Raw genomic sequence first — 25,408 nt, 5'->3', positions numbered from 1 at the left:
ATAGCTCTTGTCAGGGATTTAAGGTCCAACATGCTTTAGCACTGTCTAAAAAAGAATGAAAATTATCATTATCAGTTATCCATAGTGATTTCATTGTTGTTTCATTTTATTTTACCATTATATTACCTAGTTTCCCCCAGTGAAGCTGACCCATTTTACTGCAAGCGAGATGCTTGGGACAAATGCAGATGTAAAAAAAGAAAAGAAAACGAATGCCTTAAAAAAATAGCACCTGTACTGATTGTGTGAGGACATGAGCACAGGTTATTTCATCTCAAATGTAGTCGACCAGTAACCTAAATCTTAGCGTTACACTGTCAAACATCTTTGTTCAGTTTTGTCTGCCCCAGGTAGATCCATGAAAGCGCCCCTGTGAGCTGCTGACTGCCATACTGTGCAGTTGCCTCAAGTAAAAATGAGCTTTTGTTAATATCAGATGGTGACATGTGCTCCCTTCAATCATCACAAAAAGGGCTTTAGAAAGAAACAGCAAGAGAGCTATTACTTTACTATTCAAAATGCGCTGGTAATTGTTTAAACAGTTAATGATCAGAGTAGACCAACACTGCCGAATATATTGTTTTTATATCGGTTCTGATACTCGAAGTCTGATACAAAGTTTGAAATAGATTTCCAATTTGCATTGTATATTGCTTCAGCCACCTTTCGAGTCTTTGGTTGTTTCCAGTGCGAGCGGATCAAATGAGGACTTTGATTAGATCTATTAACTAAACACACATGCAAATAGGTGGGTAAGTGGACTCATTTTAAACTCTAACCAATAATGTCAGCCACATAATCATCAGTGGTCAATTGACATCTGAGTAAATGGTCTTTGCAATACCATGCAAACAGTGTGTCTGTAGTTTGTACAGTAGGCTTTTCCCTCTCTGTTAAGTAAAGTGAATAAGGACTGAGTAATTTACTGTATGTGTGTTGCCATTATAAATTAACAAATACATTGACACCCTGTGTATAATAGAGCTGGGCAATATGGAAAAAATCAAATATCCCAATATTTTTGACCAAATACATCGATGTCGATATTGTGGCGATATTGTAGGATTGACTATCGGTGCTTTGACAATATATTTACACAATGAGAGTTTTGACAATTAATCACCAATAATGTGGATACAATGACTAAGTGTATAAAGGCAAATAATAGAACATAACATAATATATCAATATCGATATAATATCGATATATTGCCCAGCCCTAGTGTGTAAACCCTCATGCTTTGCCCTCTGTGCCAACAAAGCCATAGATAAGTTGCTCCACATGCAGCTCTACATACAGTAAGAACACAACACATGAACCAGAATTTATTATGGCTTTAGAAAGCTGTATTAGCCATTTGACCATTTTAGCCACCACCACTTTGGTCCAGACTGAAATATCTTACTGACTATGGGATAGTATGCAATAACATTTTGTACAGAGATTTATGGTCGCCAGAGGATACATCGAGATAGGGCTGTACCGAATGTCATTTTTACTTTACATTCAAAGCTTCTATTGAGGTTTTCTACTAAATCTTCAGGTGTCTGTTATATATTATGATGTCATCGCCCTTTAAAAAAATAAAAAATCCTCCAACAAAATCCTTAATTTGAATAAAGTGATTCATCGGATTAAATTAGTTACTTTTTTTATTAAATCAACTTTCTTTAATGAATATAACTCTTTTCGTTAACATAAATACATGTAGGCAGCAGGCTAAACCAATAAGGGCATAATATAATAATGATGAAATAATAATCTCGCCCTTAGGCTTACAGCAACATTACGCTAGGACAGGAACAATGCTCTGGAGTTATTGGAATTGTTGTGATCACACGTGTCTGAAACAATCCTGCACAGCCACCAATGGAATATAATTCTACAAATAGTATAGTACTAATATTAGACTTGCAAAAAAAAAAGCTGCACAACATTCAAATGTTGATTTAAAATGTGTATGTCAACATTATAGATGAAGCTTCAAACTATTCGGTACAGGCCTACATTGAGATCATTTTATTGATCCCGTTAATAGTGACTTTTTTCTCTAGTGCCACCATGAGATGGACATTTATGTTTTTGGGTTAAAAATCTTGACAATCCACTATCATAGTTCTTAGATGATGAATCCTAACAACGTTTGTGATCCCCTGACTTTGTATCCAGCACCACTAGGTTACAATTTCACTTTGTCCACAACAGCATGTTAACACTGTGAACATGTTAGCATGCGGACAGTTGTAACTAAGCAAAGCCTCACAGAGCTGCTAGCATGACTCTTCATCTTAAACAATACTGAATAAAAGCTGCCCACGTGAAATAGAGAGAATAGGAAAACAAGCTAACAAAGTTTCATAAAAAGTAGCTGAATAGGAGATAAGACCCTGAACAGGTTTGGAGCAAAACTGGAACCACTGCATTCACGTCCTTTGCTGAAACTACATTTTTCATTGCAATTACCCCATTTTGTTTGGCCTACTTAGTCTGCCCCAGCTTAATATCACAGGATGTAATGAGACTGTCACTACCAGTGTTGGATTTTACAGTTGGGTCGAAATGAAACCTAACAAGCAATTTCTAACAACTATATCATTTAAGACAGTGGAGGAGTTTAGGCCTTACATCTACACTAACAACCCTGAGGATATCCAGACACACAGAAGTGAGCAGTACATGTTTCAGATAAGTGAAACCTTTGAGACTTCATTAGCCACTCACATCAAACCCCAGCACATTGTGTACATTTCCATGTAAGAACATTTACCTGGTGATTTCAAGAAGGCTACGTGTTGTGTGGGAGGCACTCTAGCATGAGCTGGAGCTGCCTGTGGACCTGGTTACACTGCAGTAGGTGGCTGAAGAAGCACAGGCAATGGGCTACTCAAAGTCATTTTTCAACACTTAAACTGAAGTCCTATTGTGCTATGTAAAAAAGACATACTGTCAGTGTCGTGGATTACCAGTCAATCATCAAAAATACTGATGGCAAAGTATGCTTTCTTCGCTTTATTTTAATGTAGCTCGTCATTTTCCAGTTCCATTTCACAAAAGGCAGATACATGAAGAGGATGTTATTAAATCTGATTGCTTCTGTATGGAAGGCAATGGAGGAAACGTACTCTAAAGGTCGTGACACACCAACCAGACGGCCGACCCTCGGCAGAAAAGGCAGTTGGACTGATCAGTCTCCCCGAGTTGCTCAAAAAAGTGCCTCGGAACACACCAAAGCGACGAGACGTAATACGTCTCCATAACAGCAGGTGGCGCTAATCTGTATTGTCGCCCAAAAATGAAAACCGGCAGCTGATTGGACGAACGCATCACATGGGTCTGGTTTCTCCGGGAAATTCAAAGCCAGACTGTCATGGCGGCTTGTTCAGAATACAATCTCATATTGTACTAAAATAGTTCACCAAAACGTGTTTCTGAAAACATTTTAAGCGAAAAATAGGACATGCAGTTGCTGAATATGTCTTCATTTCAGATCGACAAAGGTCAGTTTAAAAGATTTTCGTCAGATTTTGAGAGACTCTAGTCACGCTCATTCCGCTCCCCGTTTCCGGGTTAGCACTCTACCAATCAGATTGGTTATTTGAGTCCGACTGCTGCAGTGCCCACCTTCTGATTCAACATGTCAAATCGACCAAAATGAAGGCCGACGGCCCCTCGCACGGACGACGGCACGGAACACACCGAACAGACTCGAGTCACTGGCCTCACCAGACTGTCCAACGGCCGATTATCGGCTTGATCATCTGGCAGTATATATTTCTTTTTTTACATGTTTATTTACACTGCAAATTGACAGACCGTAGAAAAGCTCTTGTTTCGTACTGCTTTTCTCTTGATAAGTTTATGGATTTCTTTTGCAAAAAACCCTTTCGGGACATGGCAAAATTGTCAACATTAAAAAAAAAGGAAAATTGAATTTTCTGTTTACTATATACCTCTAAAATGGAATAAAAATGTGTATAAAGCACAATTAGCAGTTTGACCTTAAGCATTATTCTGCCAACAATGGCAAAAGAATGCAATTGAGATGAATCCATCCAGAGGACCAGACAAACGCCGTTAACAAATGTCTCCATAAAGCTGTGAGCAGCTCAGATGTACGGTGAGCATTCTGCGTCGTCATCATTTCAACTGTGCTGTGTCAACCGCCTGTTCTCCAGGTGGTGCTGAGTCATGGCTCATGCTCACTGGTTTTGTGGCGCTCTACAGTGGGAGGAGGTGTGGGTTGGGGGTTCAGACATTTCTCTCTCAAGAAAAATGTCTGAAGAGGATAAAAAGGGTCATTTAGGTTTAAAAGCAGTTTTGCATCCTCTTCAAAAGCCTATAAGATGTGAGCTGAAATTTGACACCATCATTTTGTTTCTCATTTGGCTGTGACATGCAGAGACACAAGGTCTGTCACTCAGAGGGCGCCATCAGCTTCTGTGGACCTCAACTGAAATATGCCTTGTCTCCGCTACACTTAAAACATGCATTTGAGCCACAGCAAGGAAATACATTCTATATATCTATCCGTCTTCCGAGAAAATAGGAACTTAGGGGACTATGCATGTACTTTTTAATGTTTTAAAAGGATTAAGAAGATATTATTCCCATCCTGAGTGAGAAATAAGTTATCATACTATGAACTAGGGCTGAAACAATTCCTCGAATAACTCAAATAATTCGATTACAAAAAATCCTCGAAGCAAAATTCTTTGCCTCGAAGCTTCGTTAAATCAATGTAATTAAGGGTGTACCGCTCACTGTGTTTCCGCACGGAGGATAATTACTAGCGCACACAACAGGTTGACGCTTCTGTGAACACAAGACGTTTATATACTGTCTATGCACAAGACTGACGGCCCAGATTACAAATGAACGAAGACAAAAAATGGCGAGGGTCTAAGAGAAGAGACAGGCGAGAGAAAACGACAGAAAGTTTGGGATCATTTAAAGCTGCAAACATGCTGCGAACCCGACACAAGGTAGCTAACTAACGTCTGCTGCTCTCGTCCACCGTGCTGTTTTACACAACTAGCCTATGGCATGCTACTCTGCAAATAGACATGTTTTACCAACAAGCTAAAACGAGAGCTGTCGGTTTGTAGTCTAACTGTTTATTAGTTTGCTACTAATCTTTGGAAACTTAGCTGCTGCCGGAGACAAACCGGCTCCTCCCCCCAGCATGGCCACTTAATATGCACGTGAATGACGTCACCATGCCGGTGACATGCATATCCAGTGCAAAGAGCCAGAGGCAAGAAGGGGAAGGGGGTGAAAAATATTAACATTTGGGCCACCAAAAATGTACTTGGAATTTGGCAATAAAAAATGTTGCTTTTTCAAAAAAAACTGTCTTTTGTATATATACAAAAGACAGGTTTCCTTTTTTTAGTACACAGCAATAATAAATATTTACTATTGCTGTTTACTAAGTATTTCTTATCCGATTACTCGATTAACCGATGGAATAATCGGTAAATACTCGATTACTAAAATAATCGATAGCTGCAGCCCTACTATCTTTTGTTTGTGTCCCATTCCAATCCCTCCCTGATTGGGGAAGAGGCTGTAAAGAGTTCACTAAATAGTTGCCTGTGTTATTTATTGGTTATGATGCGTTGTCAAATTATTCACAATCTAGGTATTGACTCTTGGCCACCATGAAGTGAGAAAGATTAGTGACATGGTTTGACTGGAGATAAACCTCAGTAAAAGTATATTAAAACACAGAACATAGCAAGTACCTGTTTGTTGTAGGACTTTCACAATTTCTTGCCTGTGGTATTTATTGGTAATGACGCTGTTTTAAAACCACAGTTGCAGTCGGTTACACCAAAAAGCTACTCAATGTCACGGATTACAGTAGTAGTACAGTAGTTTCTGTAATTAGCTATCACATTTGACACCTCCAGAATAAAATGCATTTTGTTACAAAAGTTTTAGGCTAAGCTAAATTCTACATATACAGTACATCTTTAATCTTGAACGCATTACAGTATTCACTTCATTTCTTCATTTTCAAACAGCCCTGGATAAACGATAAAAGGTTTTGAGAGGCACATACACGGAATACGTTTGTAGAGAGTAAACAGCACAAAGAAATACATTCAATATACACAACATAACCACCATTTACTATAACTATTAGGTCTAAGCAACATTATGGTAGCATAAATTGAGGTAGTAAGAGTGCACACTGAACATTTAAATTAGATTACTGACAGATTCCCTGTGGAGTTTTAGACTTCTAGTAGCGCCACGGAGCTGTTTTTTCTATGAGCGAGTCCCTGTTTGTTTACATGAGTACTAGGGCTGAACGATTTTTGAAAATAATCTAATTGCGATTTTTTTTTTTTTTTAAATATTGCGATTGCGATTTAATATGCGGTTGTTTTTAAGCTCTTTGTCTTCTGTATTATTCAACAAAGACAAGCAATAAATCATTGTATAGTATGAACAACACAAGATTAGATAGATTAAATAAACTGTTCTTTCCTGGAGGCCAGGCCTGTATATGATGATGAAATTAGGTGATGCATGAATTTATATGAATGACATCTTTTATTTAACTACTTAAGTCACAGTAGTATATTGAGCACTGACCAAGCCTGGTGTAAACATTTATATGAAAGTCAGAAACAGATCACACAAACTAAAGTGCAGACTGCAGAAATATAAAAACAAATATGTGACTTTACCGCACTTTGTAGTATTTAGATTATTTAATTATTATTTACTGTAATAAACATATGTAAACATGTGGATTGCACTTTTTAAACACTCTTTGAACTTTACTAGACAGTTAAATAAGTAAAAATATAGTATATACAATACAATGGTGTATTTATTTTTTACAGCGCACACAGAGGAGCTGCCTCCAGCCCCTCCCTCCCCTCATGCATGCCACGTGCATGACAGCGTCAACGTTGCACTCAGAGACAGAGAGGCTATCATTACATTAGCAGTAGCATGCTGCTGCTGGTCTTGTTGTGGAATTAACTGTATTAATAAAACCGTTGAAACAACGCAGCCCCGCTGCTGTGAAAGCTCCCCGAACGTAATTTATCAGAGTGTGGTTGTTACCCCTCCCCGCGGCAGTCTCCTCTACTCCATATCTTTATAACAGAGCTAGCTAACTGGAGCTAACCGCTAATCAGAGCTAACCGTTGCTAACCGTTGCTAACCGAGCCTTGAGTTCTGCGTGCCTGTATCCATTAACTGCATGTATGGACTCAAGCCCAAATAAAACCCTTCATTTTATTAAAATGGCTGTAAAAGTTTTAAACTACAACTCAGAGTTGTTTGAATGACAGAAATCTGCTCAAGGTACGGCGTAGCGTTAGCGTGCTAAGTTGATACTTTCTCTGCGGAGTGCAGACTGATTTGCTCTCGCGAGTCACATGACCAAATCGCAGCCTTTGTGATTAGGAAATCGCATTTTAACATATTGCGATATTATTGCAAATGCAATTAATTCAGCCCTAATGAGTACGCAATGGTGTCACAATATTCCACTGACATATACGTGGCGGCAACGTGCCCACATCTGCTACATTGTGCCAGCAAAGACCGGGAAGAGGAAGACTGCAAGACAATAAATATGGATGTAAAAAATGCTGGATTTAAAATACTTTAAAAATCGGCTTTGCAAATATTTTATGGAGGAAGGGAATGCTTTGGACACGTTTGTTAGACCTCAAGGATACACCATGCGTTTTGGTAAGTAACACTAAATGTAAACATAACTGTTTACAAGAAAACTCCACAGGGTCCGTTTAATTCCATGCTCTCACATCATTTTAGAGTTATCTTTATCATTTGAGGCAATTTGGAGCCAACAAAATATGTTAAAAGGCAATTTTCATAAAGCATTCCTCTGGAATTGGGAATAGATGAAGGGGTATGTATGTTCATCTGACAGGGCTGTGGGGTTACCTCAGACCAAAAAGGTTGGGAACCACTTCTTCATTCTATTCCAATCCAACATACAGTACAGCGTATATCAATACATATTTTCCATCCATCTGGAAAATAAAACCTTCTTTGAATCTCTATCCTACGGAAGTGTTCGCCCCCGTGGGATTCCCTAAAGACTAGATTGCAGTTTGCAAGGCGGAGGTGGAGGAGTTGACCTCCACACTGGTTTGATGGTGAGACTGCTGCAAATTACTCATGACACTTCCTCTGATGACATTTTTCAACCTCTTCCCTGTTGAATGGCATCTCTAGCCGCCCCCCTATACCATCCATCCACCACCAACACCCTACCCCAACGCACACATTAATTTCGCCCTCTATTCGTGTCACAATAGCACAGCAGAGATTGCTGCCTCCTGCCTTCACCTGATTGACCCTTTGAGCAGGTGCTGGATCTGATCCAATCACAGTCAATCTTCTTTAAACATTTCATTCTTTAAGCAGAACAGGGGCTCAAAATTCCATCATTCAATGACCCGATCATTCGCCGATAACACAATCAAGCCAATCCCGGCTTATCCCGAGGGAGCCATTTCAGGAGGGACAGCTGGGAGATGAGACTACAAACCTACAGAAAGGTGTCAATCTCCCCTGATCCACAGCTCTCTTTGTGAGCCGCCTATACTGCACAGCATCTAGTTGTTTGAGGAGGGGCGTCTGACAGGTATTTCAAAGGATCAGCAATAGTCAAAAATCTATTTAATCTTTTGTTAAAGGTCTGAAAATTCCGTAACCTGAAGTAAAAACACTTGCATTAACACACACCCGTTTGCTCTCTTATACAAAGGCAGACGCGCACACACACAAAAATGATGTGAATAGTACAGCTCAATTCTTCAGTGGCCATTTAAAAGCTACTCTATTGGAAATGTTGCTGGGCCACTGGGCAAATAAAGGTCAAGGGGGATATGAAATAGTTTGTCTAACCGGCCCTTTCCCCCTGTGTGTCCCTGCAGCACCGCAGCCGTATCCACATTCATAGCCAATTCATTTATATTGCTCTGCCCTTCTCACTGCTAGTCTCAGTCACTAACTACAAGTGACTGCAATGAGATTGAAGCCTCTGGCTAAATCTCCATGGCAAGGCACATGCTCCATCATTGCTGCTCTGATCACTCCTTATAATCACTGGAACCACACTATATCCTCAACTGATTGGGTGCGTCGCAGCAGAGAGGAAACAATCACAGAATGTCAGCAGATGATGGACACCAGCACGTTGGAGTAGTTGTGGTCACTGTGAGCTGCCATGTAAATGGCATGCAAATGTGCACCTGCACTAGCTGAGGAAGTGGAATGAAGGACTGTGGCCTTTTGATTAGGTTCTTTTCTCTCATATAAAGTGTGTTTTTTTATGCAATAATCATCCATGTTTGCCATTTAAGACAATGAACATGACGCAACTGTGTTTTTTAAGTTAAGGCTTCCATCACTTCAAAAAAAAAAAAAGTCCAAAGTGCATTAAATTTGCACCTCCACAGTTTCCAGTTTAGGCTAAGCCCTGTGTATGTGTTGTCACTAGAAGAGCTTAATTGCATTGTCAGCCAAGGTAAAAATCTAAGTCTGCAATCAAAAAGATAACACAAAATGTCACATCAATGATTATTGGTGATTTGTGATCCCTGCCAAGTGATTTAGATGCACTTTGTAAGGGCTGATACAAAAAGTAGCTCAGGTCCAGGTTTCTAACAAACAATGCAACTTTACATTTGAATAATACAAAAGGGCTGAGATGCACACTACATTATTTCACCTATATTTATCTATGCAGTTTAGTCTGCTATCTTATCCTCAAGAAATCAAAGAAAGATCAAATAAACAGATTTTACAACAATATATGCCACTGTTGTTAATTGTCATTTACATTTTACATAAAATACCTGAAAATCCCCAATGTAGTTAAGGGCCTAAGCACTTAGAAAGCTATGCAAAATGAATTCATACAGTCTTTACAGACGGTCACACAGTTCTTTGTCAGCCATTTACAAAATCTAAGGGCATGCAAAATGTCAGCCTCGGTATTAGATTATCAGCCCCAGAACGAATTTCATGCACTAACCAAGGAATCTTTTTCTGATGCTTTTGTAATTTCCTCTCATCTGCTTCCTCTCAGTGACAGTATGAGAGAAGTATGCAGACGCTTGCCTGGCCAGAGGTGAAACACGACGGGAACAGCATGCTGCTGTAGGCAGGTCTCTTCTCTGTATTCTGACAATGATCTCTGTCTATCCACTCACTCATATCGATTTCTTTCCAATGTCCTCCAACAGGTGTCATCACTCTTTTTTTTTCCTACGATGAGACCATTGTCTCATCTTAGGACTCCAGGCTCTGCTTTGCTTGTCTAAGTAGTGACCTTTGTGCATCTACCTTTATCCTTTCTGAGCCCAGTGGCAGTGAACTGGTTAAGCTCCTCCTCATCCTCCTCCCATTGAGCCCCACTTCTAGCATCTGGCTGTGGACCAGTGGAGCATGAGAACCAGGACAGCCTGGACATAAAGGGACGATTGTGGCAGCCCAGTGACATGGAAGCAAGTAGCTCTGATTAAACTAAAAGTCCGCTTCAGGCTTGCACTGCAAAGCCCAGCCAGTGGACAGGAGTGCAAAAACCGAGTCAGCGAGCAGCAGTTGTTTCAGCTTAGCACAATAAGGGCACTATGAGATGCACTTAAAAGCTGATTACAATAAACCAATGAGGAAGCATTAGCCACCCCAGCTAATTATGCCTTTAACTGCCTTTTCATGCCTGGGCAGGGCTCTGCTGGTACGTCAGATCCAAATTTATAAGGTGTCATCACACCAACTCCCATTTTTAATCAAGGGCTTGCCTCAGCGGAACATTTTGGAGTGGTAGGTTTTTTTGTTGACAAGGTGTTGTGTGATTTATTGGAAAATAAATTTTGTGTATGTTAGCATACACAAAAATGAATACTTACAAGATCAATATAACATGCTAATGTAACTAATTAAGTCACTGCACTGAGCTGGTTTTATAGGTGTGTAGATCCTCAGACTAGTACAATGGTAATACTTTGCAACTCGCAAGAATCCCTACAAGCAAATCTGCTGTTAAGCTGCTCCCGACCTTTGACCTTAGAGCAAGCGCAGTCTCTGAAGGAGGCAAAGTATATAAAAACTATAAGAACCTTATGGAAAATAACTTTTTTTTTTAAATGTCAGTACTCTCATCTCTGTAAGCAGATTTAATTTATTATTTTTTTGCGGGGGGAGGGGGGGGGGAGAAGGATCTTCTTGTTATGCAAACCACAGACAAAGTAAAAATAAAAATAAAATTACAATTAAAAATTAAAAATAAATAAAGTCAGTCCATTAAAAAATACATACAAATGTTACTGTAAACATAACACAATTATCATATAAAAATGGCAACAAAATGGCAATGCTTGCAAGGCCTATATATGAGGAAAAAACTAAAAATGGGATCTCTAAGGGCTAGCATTGTCTTCCCTCACAATTTACCAGTTTGCACAATAGCACATAATAGCATGCACAGCACACAGATTCATTTGACTTTATTGCAAGACAGAAATAGCAGCAGCCTCCAGTTAAGAGTCCTTCAATATAAAGGGAGGCCAGGCAGTGCTGATAAGATTGTCTCATTTGGCTTGCAGTGCTAAGGTGCAGTGTGCTGTCTGAGAAAAAAAAGGCAGGATGTGGCTACTATTAGGAAGGTAATGGGATCCATCTGAGATGCATTAGAATCAGTCAAACAGAACCACACTTCAGTTCCGTTCAAATGACTGTCACAATCACTTCAAATGCACACCTTCAGCATGTACTGTAGGCGAGAAAAAAAAAAAAGAAGTGGATGTGGCTGTGGAGGAGCTCCTCTGAAGTTGTGCCAGGTCTCGAGCATGTGCTCTTTCCTAATGGTGACGGCTGGGAGAGTGGCAGTGAGACTGATGTGCATGAGAGCTGTCAGCCTCTCCCCATAACAAATGCCACCTCTCCCCCTGACAGAATGGAGACAGAAGGGAGGGACTGAGGCGGGAGGGAGAGGGGGTGTGGAGGTTACCGACAGAACCCGTGACCCAACTGTGGCCACACCAGCTGTTTCCCCTCCACTGCCACCCAACTACTGCCATCTCTGTGGACCACATCCTGCTAATTGGCCTATGCTGCCTAGCACACACACACACACACACACACACACACACACACACACACACACACACACACACACAGTGCTTGCAAAATAATATCAGTGAAATGGCTTGTTCCCAGTGAGGAAAAACATTTGCTGGTGCCTTAAGCTGTAGTTGCGTGATGATTGATAAGTGCTTCAAAACATACTTTCCAGAAATACAAATGACTAGCTGCCCTGCGACCATGCCGGCTAATGTCCCCCTTGACATGCACATAGGCAGACAGAGAGAAAGAAAGACGGATTTATGACTGACTGACAGAGTGACACACATACTGCAACCAAGATTCTATGGAGGGGAAACTGAATTAATTGGTTTTCCCTTTCTGTGGATAAGTCCTCAGATTGGTGTGTATGTGACGATAATGGTAGGTTGCAGTGACAGGCAGGTTATTTAATAAATCCTGGGATATGTAAGGCAGAAAGGAATGACCCACACAAAACAGAAGAGAAATTCAATACTTCTTTTTGCTCTGTATCATCCTATAGTCCACAATATATACTCAGATTTCCTTTTTTGCTGAAGACACTCAAACCTGCTCACACACACACACGCGCGCACGCACACACACACACACACACACACACCCTAATCATGCACCCACATAAATACACTTAATCGCTGACACACTCACGCATGGCGAGAGCAGCACTGCAGACACATCCAAGCATGCACAAGTAGGCTATAAAAGTACACACAGAAACATGCACAAGATCTTGCTCAATCAGTCTGATTTGTTTGTTTCCTCCTAAGCATTTGAGGATTCCTCAAGGAGGAAAAAAACTTTGTATAATCAAGTCAATTATGTCATTCAATCAAGTCGAAAATCATTTCGAGCCCTTTCTCAGATCCATTGATTGCGAAGTCGTGCTGAATATTTCCTTGCTGCTTTCTATTGTGCAAATAAAGCCATCTTTATTTAGAACGGCAGACCATGCCATGGCGAGGTCTTTAATGCCACTTCCACAGATAAAGAGCAAAACAAAGTCCTTCACCTTGCTCACTTTCAGTCAAGGAAATAACACAGGGCTTCATGGGAGAGAGCTGGTTGCATATTGTCTCTGAGCAAAAAACAACAGTTTCTATTAATTTACAGCAGCTCTTTTGTCTCCTTCAGGACATGGTACATTATGTGCCCAGGAAAAATCCATCCTCAGTGAAATTGTCTAAACTCAAGGTCAAGTGCTGATGTTACAGAGACTGGATCAGCTGAAGGTGACCTTGACTGATGTGGAATATGACGTGAGGGAAATGGATCTCCGCTCAGTGTGGGGACATTATCTGTGAAATGCTGTTACTGTATCAAACCCTGTGTGTGCGTGTGTGTGCGTGTGTGTGCGCGTGTGTGTGTGTGTGTGTGTGTGTGTGTGTGTGTGTGTGTGTGTGTGTGTGTGTGTGTGTGTGTGTGTGTGTGTGCGCAATATGCATGTCCTTGTGTGAAAGGCTGTGCATATATGGCTCACTTTGCTGGGGGTATTGGTCATGAGAACAGCTTGTAGAAACTGCTGCAGCAGACACAACCAAACAGCTGAATATGAGCCTCTGCTGAATTAACTGGGCGTGTTTTTCTTTCAGACCACACTGGAATAGTGTTGCCACAATATTAAGACTCTAACTTGGATTCCCTTTTATTTGTTTCCAATGTCATACTACCATAGATAAGTAAAGAACACGCTTGTTTTTTTGTTTAGTTTTTTTGCAAAGGGGGGTGTGGTCATGGCAGCTGGTTGTCATTGCTTGTTTGCTCTGTGAGCAAAATGCATGTTGTTGACCAGGCATGGTGGGCTGTGTGAAGCTATTGCCATATCTTCAGTTGTTTGCTTGTCACAATAGCGATTTATTTGTCTTACTGTTAGGAAAGGAGCCAAACTGCTGCCGCTGGCTTCTTTTAAGGCTCAAATTCATGGTTGCTGTAAAAATTTGAGTGCTGGCCATGTGGTCTAAACCACGGTGACACTGTTAAAGTGACAGGGGGCGTTGTACACTGACTGTGTCATTATCAAATTAACATATTTCACTATTAATGATGATATGAATTTCAATTGCTGAAATAATCCAACATCCAACAATACAGCATGCAAGAGAACAGAAGAGTGCTAAAATGTTAGTTATTGTGACAATACTACGTGTATGAAGAGTAATAATAAAAAGCAGTCTTACCTTCCCAAACTGTTCAAAATACTGCTTCACATCTTCCACTACTGTATTGGCTGACAAGCCACCCACAAATATTTTCTTTGTTCTTGTGACCATCTAAAGAGAAAAGGGCGAGAGGAGAGGGTTAGTGATGAGGCTTCAAATGAATCGCACAACACATTTAATGAGGCTTCAAACACACTGAGTGAGCAGCACCTGTGATGGGGAGGATATAGAGGAGTGAGAGGACACATTGTTGGTAAACAGGAATACACAGATTCACACAATTGTGTTTCAAAAACACAAAAGTATTACAGCAAGGCCACAAATGCTGCCAAGTATTGGCAGGAAAAATACTCCTGGCTAAGCAATGCAGTTCTGTGAATTCCACTCACAACGACATTTCAAATTAAGGCTCTAATCAAAACAGACTATCCCAGAATTAAAGACCTCCATTTCATCCATTAAAGTTACTGTTTATTCGGAAAAAGAAAGAAAAGGAAAAAAAGAAAACAGAAATAATTTATGGACTTTCAAAAAACAATTAATGAGTGCTGGAAGATGGAATCAGAGTGCATTAAAGCCTCATTTAGTTTCAAACAGCAAGAATATTAAGGATTATTACCCACGGCATCAAAAAGGGCACGAACATCTGCTGCAGAGAGTGCATACTAAATTTAGGAGGGCAATTTCTCAGGGAAATACAGTAACACTTCAACACCAGTGTCAGGGTAAAATTTGTGAGGAACTTCATCGTTTGCACACAATTAAAAATGAACCAGAACTTATGAAATGTAACAACAATCTTCAGACTTCTAAACCATCTGTTCAGCATAGGTGTTGATTTTCCTTCATCATTTAACATGTAATTAAAACGTATTACCATGACATTTGAGACAAATTAAACAATATTGAAGTCTGTTTTATTCATAGGTACTGTATTATCTTTTTACACATTCTCCCATATATGTCGCATGGAGCGCTACAAGAAATCATTCCTACCACAGGCAATAAAACATTCTAACACTTCTTCACTGAGTGTAAGATAATTCTCATATACTCATATACATCACAACTGCACTAAGTGCAACTTGCACAATAGGTGTACTTGCATCTTTATTTATACTATTTAAGTAGTTGTACATTTTTATTCCTAACTTGTATATATATTGAACGTTTGTTCTTGTATTATATCCAATTAATTATTTCATGTATTTTGTTTCCTATTATTTCACGTATAGTCTGTATGTGTGCTGTGTGTCTGATATTTCCCATTTTTTTGATCAATAAAAAAATTCTATCTATCTATCTATCTATCTATCTATCTATCTATCTATCTAATCCTTTCCTAGCACCAAATCTATGCTACCAACTGAGAATTTACTGATATAATGTGGCAAATGATTTTTGATGCACTGCTCTATAATCTTCCAGGCAAACAAAATAAAAGGAGCAGAAAAGGCAGCAGAGAAAGTCACAGCTCCGATCTCCAACGGCTTGCCAGAATCAAACAAAAATAAATGGCTGGGGCAGAATAAACATACTCCAGAGATGCACAGCAAACTATCAAGGAGGTTGAATGACTCTACCTTGATCAAAATGCTGACCGAGACACTTTCAGTCTATGAAAGAGGCTTAACACTGAGAAAAAAGAAGCAACATTCAGCTAGAGCTGAAGTAACCATCTGTCAAGTGCTTTCCAGGTGCACACAGTCTCACAGGCACATAGCCTGCACATATGCACACAGCCTCCCACACATGGGCCTCTCTTATTACAGTTTTTTTTTTTTCCTTCTGTGATTTTCCATGTTTTTCTTATTATATTACTTTGTTTTACCACAAATTTCAATAAGCCAACTTTTGTGTAAAAAAAGAAGCAAAAAAGATGTGAATGAGAAATTGTAATAGGCCTACAGTACATTTCAGTGGTCTACATTTATTGGCCTGCATTAATAACTCCAATTTAAAAGTGTAAAAGAGAAAAGAGCTCTGCACACAGCATGTACGTACTTCAGGGTTAGAGGTGCTGGCAACTGCAAGACAAAAAACTTAATAAAAAAAAGTAACCAAAAGAGTTAGTTTTTTTTAGAGCCCATACACTCAACCCATAAAAATATAAGCATGGATCTTGTATTACACTGACAAGAGCAACACATTTTGCTCAGCACATGTGCAGTGGGCCAAAGGCTTAAATATGCAAACTAGGGGTGGGACAAAATATCGATACGGCAATATATCGTAATCCTTCTTCGTGCGATACGATAATCAATGCGCTGGCGCCAAATATCAAATAAACTTGAACATAAGTTAACTAGCCAAAGAGGTTTTCTAACGTGATGGCGTACAGCAGTCAGAGGAAAATAACAGATGCCCCAGCCACGTTTAAGTCCAAAATCTGGACCTATAGTTGCTCTATAATTCTGTAATTTAATTTACAGACTGAAAAACCTGTGCTGCAGAATTATGCTGTTTTCTAACAGTTTGGACTTGCAGTGAATAAAGAGAGAAAACCTGCACTTAACCTTTTCAGAGGCATTTTGTAATTATAGCTACTAGTTTGACTGATATCAAGATGTATTATTAAAGGATTGTCTAGCAATATATTGATTATTGCAGAATTGCTGTATCGTAATATCATCGGTATCGTGAGCCATGTATAGTGTATCATATTGTGTATCGTAGCGTACCCTGTGATTCCCACCCCTAATGCAAACACAGTATGTGTAGTAATTAGCAATGACATTCAGGTGTACAAAATAGACTTGACCATCTCAGAAAAAATATATATATATGCAATGCAATATGCAAATGTCATTACAAACAATATACAAAAATACCACTAAGCAATACACACTGGAAGTCTTGTACTACAGGACAAGGTGCCTCTGAATGAATGAACAGATACCCATCACCATCCTATCATGCTGCCATAAGCATTAGGAGTGTCAGGATTTCAAGTTCATATCGAAAATCGATCCAAATGAGCTTTTGATTTTGACTATCAAAACCAAAAGATGTTGGATTCCTCCAGTATTGTTTTCTCTCTCCACCCCCGCATACTTGCGCACATCCAAAGAAAAAAACAACAGACACAGCGTAGCTTACCAGCTGGTAGCATGCAGCTAAAGACACAAGGTAATATTAGCTTATTGGTAGCCTGCAGCCTGACCATTCCAGACACCATGGCCACTGCCCGAGTTGAAGATGACGGAGAAACAACAGAACTGTAAAATCTGCCTGCTTCCTTGAAGTCACCAGTGTGGCAACAGTTTGCATTCCCCGTGAGTGAGAGAGACTTATGTAAACAAACAACAAAGGTAAAGCATGTGGGCTCAGAGACTCCATGGTGCCTTCAGGTGCACCTTGTTAAACTAATGGTGCATTAATTTGCGCCTCGTCAACTCTGAAACACTGTTTTTGCAACGTACCCATATGCCATTTAGTGGCTCTTATTGTGGCATTGCTGTCCCTGTTGAAAAAAAATGTTTAAATCAAAAATTAAAATTGAATCGTGACTTTAAAATTGAAAGTCAAATCAAACCGTGGATTTGATGAATCATGGCACCCTTAACATGCATGTTACCATGGTAACTGTGCCATACTAATGTGCTGAACTCCACGCATGTTACATGCTAAATGTTAAGACAAATTATACATTGCTAACATGCATTGTAGCATCTAGTTGTCCAGTAATGATCCCCTTAAAGCACAGCTGACAAAGTACACCTGAGGCAGACAGAGAGCAGCTTTGACTTAAAAAAAGCTGTGCCATGTCTGACAAAGTAAAGCTGGGAGTGATGCCCTAAAATGGGCAGTGTACAGAAACATAAACTCTGTTTTTTTTTTACGTTTTTCTTTTAGCCCTCATGATGGTACGGAAGTATAACTAAGTTGTCTCCATTTTTCATTCATCCAACAATTTTATTTCATGCTGTGTAATGAGCATTACAGCTCTCAGTGAAGCTTATGGAAGATTATGTTTTTTTTTCTCCTACTTTGCAATGTTTGACTGATACTGGTGGACATGCGAAATACCCACTGACCGGTTTAGGGTTATACACTGGCCAAGACCCAGCAGCTGCATCACCCCCCCCCCACACACCTCTTCCTCCCAACATCATGCCTCAGGCCTCAGAGGTTATCAGCCTTGGATGCTGCCTCCGGCAACCCCAGGCCAGACATCTGCTGATAAACTGGCTGTGCGAGTATTTATCAACATCACTCACTTTTATCATTGCCAATCTAGGTAAAAAAAAAACAAAAAAACAAGTCAATGTTCATCTCTGTTTGCCTCTCTGCATCAGCTGTTTTGTCCTGCTTCCCTTCTGGGCCACCCAGTCCCTGGTCATTTTTCGGCCTTGTTCCATCAGGCTACAACCAGTCAACTTTTCAGCCTTGTCTTTATACTTTGACATGTCTGCCCAATAGCTGATTGGGATTGCTTGAGTCCCGGTACAACACAATTACCTTCTCTATTTTTCTATCTATGGTGACAACAGACAAGCCATATAGCTTTATATTGTACCCCTCTATGCCTATGGCTATACCACTTGGTGCAAAATTAAGTTTGTCTTATCGTTATGGATGTTTAATGCATTTAACTAAAGAAAATGTATCAGCTATCCCCTGACTACTTAAAGAACTGCTGTTATGTTGTTCTCATCGTAAACATGCAGCAAGTACAATAACTAAATAACCAAGCTGATTGGATGGAATGACTTTGGAATTGCCTTTAATTTGACACAGATCATTTTACATTTTAACAAATTTGCTACCATTTTCTTTTTTACCCATATCACACATTACGCTATAATAACCACTAGGGACCAGATAATTTCCTTCACTGCATTTACAGCAACATTAGTCCAGATCATCTGGGTCTGGCTGGTGTAGTATTTTAAAGGTGTTTTTTTTTTTTTTTTTCCAGTAAGACTTCAATTCAAGCCGACAGATTTAAAAATGCACCACTCTTCAACCCAGTTTTTCCTTTAACCCAATTTCAAACATTCAGTTATTTTTGCACATCCCTAAGAGACAGTAAGGAGAGTTATGAGTGTGCATGACAGAGTGCGCGTGTGCTTACACATGGATGTGTTACTAATTTCTTGAGTGTGTGAGGACAGTGCGCGCGAAAGGGCTGCAACAATTACTGCCCTAGTGCATTACCATGGTAATAGAAGGCATGGCGCAGAAACATTCTGAGCGGCAGACATAAATGTAAAAAGCTTCTTGTGCACTCTTATCGACACCTGTTAGCAGTTTCAGACCGAACTAAATGGCAAATAGTAATAGCATGAACCTTTCTACGAGGTCGTCCCGAAAAATCTCATGATGCCCGTCACTTACATAATGAAGGCTAGCTCTACACCATTTGGATATTTCCAGAAGTTAGGAAGAGGCTGGATTCATTTTGTGACTCTTAAGGCAACCATAATTGCATCTGTACCATCTTAATTTTAATAATAGCACAACTCAAACTGACATCTGTCTTTTTTCAGAACTTAAACTCTTCATTTAAAATGCAACTTCAGTGCATCACATTCTGTTCGTTAGCAAATTGAACATTCAAGCCTAAAAACATCTATTCCTTCAACCTTAAAACCACGAGGAAACACGATAAAATAGCCCAAATAGCAGAGTTGAGGCTAGTAGCCTACTATAACAATGTGTAAAAAGCGTAAAAGTTAAAAGAAAAACTGAGTTAGGTCACGTAAATACTGTCCAGAGAGTGCTTAACTCCTTTGTCCATGCACCTCAACAACAATATCCTACTCTTAGCCTGCAGCAAACACACACAGTTAGACACTCTTAGCAGTTGCTGACATCACAAGGAGTAACCAGGAAGGATGTGGAGGCTAGAATACTGGGAGCACAAACCTGACATCTAGTAAATCCCCTGAGCTATTTAAGTTATTCATATCCATCACACAAAATCATACAAGCATTTATATTGCATACTTTAGGCCCATTCTTTTCACCAAAGAAAGATTTACCGTTCTGTTCTTACACCCTGCATTGCTTTGTAGTGTGGGAAAAGGACCTGATAAGGCAAAAGGCTGTCTTTATATGTTTCAGAGTTCCCTTTCACAGTGCAGGCAATTAGGTACCCAAAATGGCGCAGCCTCATTAGGATGTTAAGTTTGAGGTATGTGCTGTCAAATGCCTAAGTCTAATGTTCATGTTGAATATTCAGATTTTTCATAGATGGATTTTGGGCTGCAGCAATCTGCCTAATCATTTTTGTATGGTCTATAGCGCTTAAGTGAAGCTCTACTGAGTCAGAAAGATTGGTGAAAAGTTTGTAACAGCCAAGTAGGGACAAAAAAATGACCTTGTCAATAATGTAAATGACCAGGACACACATGACATTCACCTTTCTCCATATGTTAAATTAAATCTTTAAGTTTCCCAGTAACTTTAGAGGTGATTTTCTTTGGCAAACCTTCATAGATAGAGACGGAAACAAAAAATGAAAGCACCCCTCCGACTTACAAAGCAACAAAACAAACTTGGGACATATCTTTTTAGGCTACGCCACGCAGGTAATTATCGAAGTCACTCAAGACCAGGCTGATGCACTTTGACTCTGATCTATTGTCTGATTTGCATGTATTATGTCTTTCCTCTCCTTCTCACCCAATGTAAACAATGCACCTCATTGCAAATCCTTTATAATATTTTGCTCCTGGTTTAAGTGTGCTATGAAAGCGAGGGCTGCTACGAGTGCTGAGGAAGTTGAAAAAGATAAGCCTGTAGCTAATATTGCAGCAGACAATATTATTATTATTTGTGGAAATGTTAGGATTTTTACCTGTGGCAACAAACTAAATTCAAAGAGCCTCTGTGTTGCACCTACAAAAAAGCTATTAGTGTTTTCAACACGCATGCAGAACAGAAACTGCAAAGACAAAGCGTGAATGTTATCAACTCCCCAAGTGGGATATAAGAGAAAGAAATGTGTGACATATTTATGCAAATTTTACACAGACACTCCAGCCCTAATGCTATAAGTATGTTGTATTTTTAAAAAATCTATTCAGAAATGCATGGCAGTGATAGACAGAGGGTGACAAAGACATTTTATGATTTTACTGGAAAAGTTGTAAGCTGACACCATTTATACTGAGAGGAGGGGAGGAGGAAAATGTTCCTTATTAGATTACAGATCAATGTCTCATTTTTTTCAAAGCCTTCTTTCTCTAACATCAAACTCACATATCCTTCAGCTCTTCAATGTGGGTAAAGGTTTATTTTTACTATGCCTTACTATGACGAAGGCTGTTTTCACACATTAAATTGGTCATTATCAAATTTAAAAACATCCATCAAATGGATGATTTGCTGCTTACAAATATTCTAACATTTAGGGGGATATTTGCTAAGCGTGTCGCAAATTACAATCAGAAGGGCAAGATGTTGCATCTCCTCAATTTTTAAATTTAGCGGGGCATCTATTCAGACTGCAGATGTAAATGAGCCCAGCCTCAGTTCACCTGATTTGCATAAAGTGCCTGTTTTGACGTGTATTGCACATGTCTGGAAAGCAGTGGAGCACAAAACTAAAGGTTTCTGCTGCTGAACTTGGAATATTAAGTGAAGAAAGACACTTTTGGAACTGTAAGTGTATATACTGTACATCCCACAAGAAGGAGGCTATCTGTGAGCAAATATTAGTTAAAATAGCTAAAATGTCATAACGTCAACAAAACAATCAGTGATGGAATGTGTTACGAAAAAAACCTTTCTTGGAAACTTATAATAATATAATAATATCTTTAAAATAATAACAGTCTACTTAATAAGTAGCTCCCTTAATCATATCACACTGGACTGGAGCTGCTGTGAGCCAGTAAAAGTCAGTAAAAACCCAAGCATGAGGTCAACGGGGGAAAAAGGGAGGTAAAGCTGTGTGGAAAATAACAGATTGTCTTTTTGTGTTTGTGGTGATGAATGGAGAGCTGCAGCAAAGTAACTGTAAAAGCATCTTTTCATTTTAATTTCTCTGTCCATCTCTCTCCCTCACTGTTTGGTCCTGGCTATAGTCTCTCACCTCCTTGTGCTTACAATAAAACTACTGCTTTTGCTGATTTCTTTCGCAGCAGTGGTCAGTCTGCAGTGATGTATCAGGCATAGTGGCTATTTGTATTAATGTCCTTTTCCTCCTCCTCTGAATTGCATCTGTGAACAGGAACGCCTTAAAATGCATATTGCATGAAACCCAAACACAACATTTTCACCTGGGCCGTGTTTTTTCCATTTGACCTGTGCAAATCTTCGAACCAGTAAATTAGGACAAACGCAATTTGACTGTTTAGTGCTTAAAAAAAGCAGCAAATCCTTATTATCCTAAGAGAAAATCACAGACCAATTTTACAATGATGAATAAATACTTGAGCATTTTAAAATCGTTACCAAGACATCTTCATAGTTAAAGATAGATAAGTGGTCATACATGTAAATTAAGAATTATTCATGTTAAATTGTAATGTTAGAAGATCAACAAACCCTAAATAAAAAGTTGCAACAACAAGCTTGGATCTAATGACCTTTGGCCCAATGAGCGCATGTCTTAAAAGTTCAGAAAAACTAGTTGCTACGTCCAAACTAAATCATGAAGGACATGTGGGTGCTGGGTGAGTTGTAGCCAGTATTCTATTTCCTGAATGTCAACAATTAGGTCATAGATGAATGGCATATATTTTGTGATTTGTTTTTTTTTCAAAATATAATGCCAAATGTTGGACTACAGTATTTCTTAATTTGCAAGTATCAACACTAAGGCGTCAATAATCTTTAAATTGTAAATAAAATTGTTAAATCAGAGCTAAACAATTACAAATCAAAATTCTTTAACCTTTAAAGTTGCTGCGTTCGTCATTTTTTTTAACAACAGGACACCATACACGTATACATTTAACATTATATACATGTAACATAAATACATGAACATTATATAAAATATTATATAAAAATAAACGTATAAATAGAGCATACCATACTTCTTCCTTGCTCCCACTGTTCTTACCTCAACTCTTTCTTTATACTCTCAGCAAAGCTTCCAAACCTTTTCATTCTGTCATATTCCTCATTAACGGTTAACTGTTCCTTACTGCAAATTTGTTGTCAGTGGATCTTTCAGCCCCTTCTCCAGCGCGCGCGCACACACACACACACACACACACACACACACACACACACACACACACACACTGAGATCACACATCCAGCTATGATTACAAGGTGTAAGCCTTTATCATGGCCGCCACCTCTCACACATACAGGTTCACAAACAGCTGTAAACACAGAGCCCTAGACAGGGAGGAAGCCGACAGGGGATTTCGATGTCATTTCTCATACCTAAAAATAATGGGACAGATAGGAAAAGCCATCGCACTTTGTTGTATAAGCCACAATTGTTATCGTTCTAGCAAGGGGATATAATTACTGGCATTCAGATCCCGTCAGTGGCCTCGTTCATAAGCAACCAGAAAGCACCAGAAAGCATCTGTCAATGCAATGTAGTATGATCAAAGGCCTAGACGTTGTGCAGGCACAGGAACACACACACACACACACACACACACACACACACACACACGGAAAACATGGCCAGTCCAGGTAAACACTGCCTCTGCTCATTTGCATCACTGCAGCTGACTCACAAAGAGAAAACACAGTCAATAAACAACAAACAACAGCACAATCACTTTTGCTTTGGAGGGCGTTCTGCACACGATAGAAAATGGAAGCAAAGCACAAGATAGTGAAGCAGGATTAGATCATCAGAGAGAGAAAGAGGGAAAGCTGAGCAATTAGCAGCAGTGGTGTCTTTGTCTAGCTACAAGTTGAGGACGAGGGGCACTGTCTGGACCGGTTCCACTCCCCTGCATGCCCTTTTAAAAAGTGGTCCAATCTCAGCTCTAGTGTGCATAAATAGATCAGTAATTGCTTATTACAATACAATTAGGGCAAAGAAGATGAGAGAAGGAAAGATGCTTAGTGCAAATGTGGAGTGACAGGCCCAAGCACCCAGACCCAGGATTACAGTACCCATTTGCACACGGATGAGCGCAATAGGAGGGAGAGACAAAGAGGAAGACAGAGTGAAGAGATGGAACGAGAGAGAGTGAGAGAGAGAGAGAGAGAGAGAGAGAGAGAGAGAGAGAGAGAGAGAGAGAGAGAGAGAGAGAGAGAGAGAGAGAGAGAGAGAGAGAGAGGAGTTGGGGGTGGGGAAGGGCTGTCAAGCACAGGGCAGAAGCTAATGACAACTCTGGCTTCAACTTGCACAGACGTCTTTGAAGCCCAGCTCTGATCAGAGCTGTGATTGCCACCGCTGCAGGGCCACCACTCCTATATTAACCTACACTAACAGCTATTCAGTGAAAGTCACAGGCCCTTTCAAAAACTGACTTCTGCTAGAGCTAGCCATCTGTGGAATGGCCTTGTGAGACGGCCAAGATGTGAGTAAGGGACACGCATGTAAGGGACACTGTTTGCATATGGCCTTGCTATAACAGTGACAGTCTGGCTGAACATGGGGCCGGTTAGAGTTGATTAGCTGCACTTCCCTCCTCAACCTACTACAGTTATGAAGATTGATAGAAGCAGCTTAGAGCTGATTATAGGGCCCTGGAGATGCATGGGCCCATACCCAAACAGCACATTCACACTGCATTCGCAATGAGCACAGCATGCGTTCGCTAGACACAGGCTAGGCATTAAGCAAACGTAGCAGCAATAAGAGGCAAATAAGAGAAATGGACAATGCCAGAAGTGCTCTTAAGAGCTTTTTTGGAAATATGAATATTATGCTAATTACATGCATGCTAGTGGCCAAATCTGAAACATTTGAGCAAGCACATTATATATATTAACACATTTTCCAGAGAATATATTGTGAACATGACTGGATATCTAAAACTCACTCCAGGGTTATGAGACACAGCACGCCTTCATGTAGCCGTGAAGGTCTATTTAGCATGCAGGACACAGATATTAATATTGTTTTGACATGAGTCAGTTGTGCTTTGAAATACAAAACAAAAATAGTGGAAATCCATAAAACTCTTGAATAGTACAAATGGCTGGGTCTTGCTCATGTGCCACAAACGTAGGACATTTCTATGGA

The 25,408-nt window shown here is 39.8% G+C and overlaps 1 protein-coding gene across 19 annotated transcripts in view; it reads right to left on the bottom strand.

Moving 5' to 3' along the window:
• The window catches only part of LOC116064801 (RNA-binding protein Musashi homolog 2), a 249,196-nt gene that overhangs the window by 159,523 nt on the left and 64,265 nt on the right, over nucleotides 1-25,408 (bottom strand). For all 19 annotated transcript variants that reach the window (XR_004108610.2, XR_004108609.2, XR_004899210.1 and 16 more), the window contains exon 6: nucleotides 14,305-14,397. Coding sequence is in view for 16 of the 19 variants with exons in the window: in XM_031320064.2 (XP_031175924.1) it covers nucleotides 14,305-14,397 (93 nt within the window). In the remaining 3 variants the exon portion in view is untranslated. The remainder of the gene's footprint in view (nucleotides 1-14,304; nucleotides 14,398-25,408) is intronic.

Source organism: Sander lucioperca, chromosome 13 (genome assembly GCF_008315115.2).
Source record: "Sander lucioperca isolate FBNREF2018 chromosome 13, SLUC_FBN_1.2, whole genome shotgun sequence".
In the NCBI taxonomy this organism is placed as follows: Eukaryota; Metazoa; Chordata; class Actinopteri; order Perciformes; family Percidae; genus Sander; species Sander lucioperca.
The sequence above is the reverse complement of the archived record's forward strand: the minus strand, read 5'-3'. Positions and strand labels throughout refer to the sequence as shown.